Source organism: Macaca mulatta, chromosome 7 (genome assembly GCF_049350105.2).
Source record: "Macaca mulatta isolate MMU2019108-1 chromosome 7, T2T-MMU8v2.0, whole genome shotgun sequence".
Classification (NCBI taxonomy): domain Eukaryota; kingdom Metazoa; phylum Chordata; class Mammalia; order Primates; family Cercopithecidae; genus Macaca; species Macaca mulatta.
In genome coordinates this window covers 146,034,076-146,040,075 of record NC_133412.1, presented here as the reverse complement: position 1 = coordinate 146,040,075, position 6,000 = coordinate 146,034,076, and the positions used below count along the sequence as shown (strand labels likewise).

At 49.4% G+C, this 6,000-nt stretch overlaps 2 protein-coding genes across 3 annotated transcripts in view; both read left to right on the top strand.

Moving 5' to 3' along the window:
• Positions 1–221: 221 nt before the first annotated feature.
• The window catches only part of DPF3 (double PHD fingers 3), a 275,967-nt gene continuing 270,188 nt past the window's right edge, over positions 222–6,000 (top strand). For both annotated transcript variants that reach the window (XR_013396429.1, XM_015144032.3), the window contains exon 1: positions 222–266. Coding sequence is in view for 1 of the 2 variants with exons in the window: in XM_015144032.3 (XP_014999518.3) it covers positions 235–266 (32 nt within the window). In the remaining variant the exon portion in view is untranslated. The remainder of the gene's footprint in view (positions 267–6,000) is intronic.
• LOC114679596 (uncharacterized) lies at positions 302–1,139 on the top strand. The gene is made up of 2 exons (XM_028851638.2): positions 302–855; positions 906–1,139. Exons 1-2 carry the CDS (start codon positions 447–449, stop codon positions 998–1,000), a joined length of 504 nt encoding a protein of 167 aa, XP_028707471.2. The 5' UTR covers positions 302–446; the 3' UTR covers positions 1,001–1,139.

Sequence of the window (6,000 nt, the reverse complement as noted above, 5' to 3'; positions counted from 1 at the left end):
AACGCGGTACTTCCCCTTTAAGACCTGCTGGCTCTCGGGCTCTACAAAAGGGAGTGACCTCTGGGCTTTGACAGCTCCCCTAATAACTACCACCGAGCAGGCCCCGCCCACCTGGCGACCAGCCGCGCCGATTGGCCGGCGGGCCGGTATCCCGCGCTCTGATTGGCCTGTCGCTTCCCCTGAGCGAACCTTTAGAACTCTGAGACAGACAATATTCTGTTACATTGTAGCAAAATGGCGACTGTCATTCACAACCCCCTGAAAGCGTAAGTAAGACTAAAAAATGTACATATTCCGCGTGGTTTCAATATGAAAAAAAAGGCGCCTTCTGCGTGGCGAGCGCTGCCAGTGCTTGCGCTTGCAGGCGCCTCCAGCCGCGGCGGGGCTTCTCTCTTCTTTCAGCTCTTACTTCTTTTTTTTCCCCCAACGCGCAGAAATGTCAGGAGATGCAATTAACAAGAAGAAAATTGTTACATTTGTGTTCTGCTAAATTGCAGAGAGAGCGAGAGATAGGGGTTGCCGGCGGAGGAGCCCGGCGCTCGAGCGCTCTACAGCAGGGGGGTCGCGGGAGCTCGGGGACAGCGCGGTCCCTGGAGTCCCCCGCCTCGCGGGCAGGGAGCGAGGCTCCGGGGGCGGCCGGGCGGGGGGCGAGCGTCGGGCCGGGACTGCCTCGGTGCACTTGGCCGAGCCCTGCACCCCCAAGCCCGCGGCCCCCGCCCCGCCGCTGGGTCTGCTGGGTCCGGCGGACGCACCGCGGAGGCTCCGGAGTTTGCAGGGCGCTCTTCGCCTTCCGATCGCTCGCGGGGAGTTTGTGCAAACCTTCCGGAGTTGGGAGCACCGAGGGGGAAGCAGCGGGTCCCGGGCGCGCTGGGTCCCAGGTGGTCGCCCCGGGCTTTCCCCGGCAGCCCCCGGATCTCGGAGGCGCTCCGGGCGACCGCGCGTGTGTCTGCTCGTGTGTTTGCGAGCAACCTGGCTGCAGTGGATTAACGACTCGGGTTAACTTGGGGTGGATTTGGAGGCAGGGAAGCCGCAGGTCTTATGAATGGTGTTCTCGCCACCTCTGGGTGAGGCGCCGAGGCAGGCGGAGAGGCGGTTTTGGGGCTCCTGGCCCGAGGGGGCAGCGTCTGCTCCCGGCCGGGCGAGGGGCAGGTGCCTCTGGCCGCCCCGGGGAGACTTTGAGCGCTTGTCCAGATCCTGGACAGAGTGGGGCGGGCCGGGCGAGCACTCGCGGGGGCCAGCCCCGGGTCCAACAGCCAATTTCTGCCTGCCTGCCTGCCTTCCTCCTCCTTTTCATCCTGGCTTCCTTCCTTCCTTCCTTCCAGTCGGTGGAACTGTTAAGCCGCCAAGTCCGCTCGCGATCGCGGAGCCAAGGGTGGCCTCGGAAAACTAGTGTCGCTCTGAAAGGGGTGCTATTGGGTGATGTCGGCAGAGGGTGGCTCCCTCCGTATTCGAGGTGGGCTGGGGGTCCGCACCCCTTCGACCGGGACTTCCCCGCCCGGACGAAGCCGCAGGCAAAGAGGGGGAGAGGGAGGTGCGGGCCGGGTAGGGGGCGGTTCGTGCCGAATTCTCCCTGGTGCGTGGCCACTGTCGACCCTGCTTCTTTTAATTCAGCGCATTCTCGTCTTCACCCCTCGCCACTCCTGGAGTTGAAAACCAGGTTCGCTCCCGGAGACGGTAGGGGGGTTCCTAACGCAAAGGAATGCACAGGGAGAATCAGACGTGTTTGCACCAGCTCGTCGCCCACCAGAAATAGGGAAACGGGTAGGAATGCCCCAGGTTTCAAAGATATTTATATGAAAGCTGCCGTTAAGAGGACGTTGGAAGCTGAGGCTGAGCAGATAGGAGCTCCCGGCTTCAGTTCTGCCTCGGAAGCTCGGATACACTGCACTTGAACGCCACAGCGTTTCATCCAAGAAAGAAAATGTTTTATGGCAGAATAAATGGGCGTAACTTCGCCGCATCCTCGCTGCCGGTTGCTTTCGCTGCAACACCGCTGATGCTGTCTCTACCGAACCCACAACTGATTTGCAGTTTCCCCATATCCAGCCGAAATCACATAACCAGGCTGATGCCACCTGGTAAACTCAAGTTAGAGAATCTATTTCACATGTGCACCAGGTTTGTTTCCTACTGGGAAAGCCGTACCCTACTTACCCGGGAGCCCGCTTTCGCGCGGGCGGGCGCAGTATCTCTAAGCTTCAGTGTTCCCCTGCTCGCTCCAGGGTTTTTTTGGATCACAGTAGGGTGCGCGTTTGGGGAGGGAGTCTGTGTAGGGTGGGGTTAAGGGTGGGGGAAGGGACAGACGGGGGGAAAGAAGGTGGTGGAATCCCGGCTGGTTAGGGGAATTAGTTCTGAATTGTACTTTGTATAATTAGAAACAGTTGCAATGTGATGTATTTGTAATTGTGCCGCCACACGCATGCACACACTAGCATACACACAACGCCCCTGCTTGCTTTTTCTAGGTGGGAGTTGAGTGGTCATTTATAATTAGCCATTCCTTTCTGCTTCCCAGACCCTTTCCCTGGGGGTAAAGGGGTGTAAACAATACCCCTGACCAGCCCAGCCTCTCACACCCTGGACAGTTTTTAACTCCTAATGCAGGAGCACACACGTTGTTATTGGGAGACGGACACCATCTGCCTTTTTTTTTTTTTTAAACAACTTGTTTAATAAAACATCTTATATATTTCATTTGTTTTTAAAAGTTGCTGATCAGGAAACAATACAAACGTGAATAAATTATGCATGGGATAAATTAGAACAAAGTGCAGAGACACATCCAGCCGAAGGGATGGTGGTGGTGCAGGGAGGAGGGGTAGCGGAGAGAATGGTTTGGAGAGCTATGTTTTTATCCTCATGTGTCCCTCCTGACAATGAAACAGAGCTGAATGACATTAGCATTTTCTCTGTGTGCGTTCTGAGTCTCTCTCTTCCCTCCAAAAAAAAAAAAAAAAAGCCAACACCACGGACGCCCCCTACAGAAAATGGTCACACAAAGGTTTCCTCAGGATGGGGGATAAAGTGGTGGTAGTTAATGTGTTGGGAAGAAACAAGCTCAGGTTTCCAGCAGCACCTATGCAGGGCTCTGCCTACACTGAGTATGGGCTATTTTTCACTGTACTAGCTTTTTCCATGTGGGACATTCAATAATTCAATTAGCTGGGGTGATGGGATGGCACAATTTTGAATCTCATTGCTTTGGGGTTTTCCTTAGGGTCCCAAGCTCCTGAAGCCACATCTCCTCTCTTAGCAATTTGGCTTTCTTCCTGCCTGTCTTTGATCTCCCCTCAACTCCCTTTCTTTTTCTTCCTTGTTGTACCCTTCACCCCCTTCCTCTCTGAAGCTGACAGCCCGGCTTCTCTCTCTGTTGTTGCCTTTAACATCTTATTACTGCCCAACAGGGTGTTAGAGGCAGAAATAGGAGCCGCCTGCACTGATCAGATCACAAAGGGGACACGGCAGGTGGCCCCCACAACCAAGCAGTCACATCTGGACAAATAGAATTCAAAAGCGCTGGTGGACATGTATGATATGTAAATGTGTATTACAAGTTATTTAATTTAGCAGCTACATTGTCTGAGCAAAGATGTATGAGAGTTACCCTCATTTCTTACATAAACAAGCAAGATAAGGTCCAGGTAGTGAAGTAAACACATGCAGGTAACATAAATAAGGATTTAATAAAGGCCTGCATGTAGGTTAGTCACATTCTGGTTGATTTCTGCATACCTGGGAAACATAATGCTTTTATTATTATTATTATTTTTTGAGACAGGGTGTTGCTCTGTTGCCCAGGCTGCAGTGCAGTGGCAGGATCTTGGCTCACTGCAACCTCTGCCTCCTGGGTTCAAGTGATTCTTGTGCCTTAGCCTCCAGAATCCAGCTGGGCTTATAGGCGCGCACCACTATACCTGGCTAATTTTTGTGTTTTTTAGTGGAGACAGGGTTTCTCCATCTTGGCCAGCTGGTCTCAAACTCCTGGCTTCAAGTGATCTGCCTGTCTTGGCCTCCCAAAGTGCTGGGATTATAGGCATGAGCCACCGCACTGGCCACATAATGCTTTTAATATAAATTTGAATCTTAATATTCTAGTTCAGATAAAAGACCTTTCCCCAAATCTGCAATCAGTACTTTAAACAACTTACTCTTGTATTATCAAAATCCTGGTTGGTGTGCATTTAACTGAGAATGTCTGCCACCTTCTGCCAGACTTGATTATATACGTATATATCTATTATTATAACTGCCTACTTAGAAAAAAATTATTATTATTAAATTCCATATAAACCAACAGGGCTTTACCTTAAGTAATTATTTATAAACAGACCAATAAACTATTTTGTCATGCTGATAACTGTGAACACACACATATTCGTGATTGTATTGAAACTTTCTTTTGTAAGGAGTTAACCTTGCTTGGAGGTATATGTTGATGTCCCTGTTTTGTTATTAAGAACACTACTCTGGGAGAAGAAAATAAACTTACTTAGCCAAGTCAAACAGCAGGTCATGTGTGTAGATGAACCGCAAATCTAGATCTCGTTGTGCATTCTATGACCTGTATTAGTGTATTCTAATCTAAAGTGGTTTTGTGCATGTGAAAGTTAGAAGCCAGACCTCACTCTTGCTGTGGCACTCAGTTTAGATATCAGAGGGGAAGGGGTGGGGGTCACATTCCTGGTTCTAATCTCCTCTTAGCTCTTTCTGTTGGGGTTGGGGGATGTGGGTAGGTACTAAGTAGACGGCATTGAGGCCAGGACTTTGTGAACTTGCTGCCTTTTATGGACATTGTTTTAGCTTCTTATGAAAAAGGACCCTCAGACGTTGTAAGCCAACAGATTCCCAAGAACCTGTTCTCCATCTGCTTCTGGTTGCCACTATAAAAAAGCCCTAAATTCTCCAAACTTCATTAGCACACATTATTTTTCAGTGGGTATATGTCTGCTTTTGATGAGACACCTATGATGGAGATTAATGTCTGCGGGAACCCAAGTGGAGGCATTGTCACAGGGTAAACCTCTGAAAATAGCCTGGCCTGCAGGCCTCCTGGGAGACATTGGAGACTGCCAGTTGAATGGGAGCTGCTCAGTCACATAAGGTGGGCTTGAATTCAGAGACAGCTGAGTTGGAGACCTCTCATCCTCCTTTTTTTGGAATCATGCAGGTAGCTGGAATTTGGATACATCTGAGAAAGATGATAATGTCTAAAGCTGTTTCAGAGCCATCTGTTCAGATCAATGCAAAAAACAAAATGCCATGGTCAGCATGTTTTGTGTTGAGCATGCACCAGAAAAAGAATGGAAACTGAGGCTGATGTTTTAGGTTTCTAAGGCAGCTATGCTGACAGTAGTGGTGATGGGTGATGGGTTATAAAAAGGCACCAGAATCCAGGCCTGTTTATTATCCCAACCTCTGCAAAGTAACTTTTGTGGTTTTTGAGTGTTTTGAAAGTCACTAGAAAACAGAAATGTAGCCAAATGTGGCAAACCTCTGGCCAAAAAAATCCCACAACCACTGAAATATTTTTTGCCCAGCTACGGCCCAACAGGGGTGTTTTGTAAGCATGGTCTTAATTTTAAATAGTCTTTAAATATAAAGGTATTTAACAAGGAAAGATAGATAGTGGCCTTGGGTAGGGGGAGGATGGAGGAGTGGGTAAAACCACTGTGTGGTCTGGAACTCTGCAAAGATTATTGTTGAACTGCAAGAGAGACTGATATTATGATCTGTTGCAAATTCCAAAGTTTTCTAATTGTTTGAGTGACTGAGGAGAGATGAGGTGTTGTAGTGTTTTTGTAATTTGTTTTTCTTATTGGTCCGGTTACTGGTGTTTCACAGTCTGTCAACCCATATGGATGAATGGAGCTAGCATCGTAAAACTGTCACTGAGGGAAGGTTTTTGAAGCCTGTGATTTGCATTAGAGTTTTAAAAGCAGTGGTTAGAAGGTGTTGGTGGAGCAAAGGGAAGAGGAACAGACTGGAGAATTTCTAGGGTGT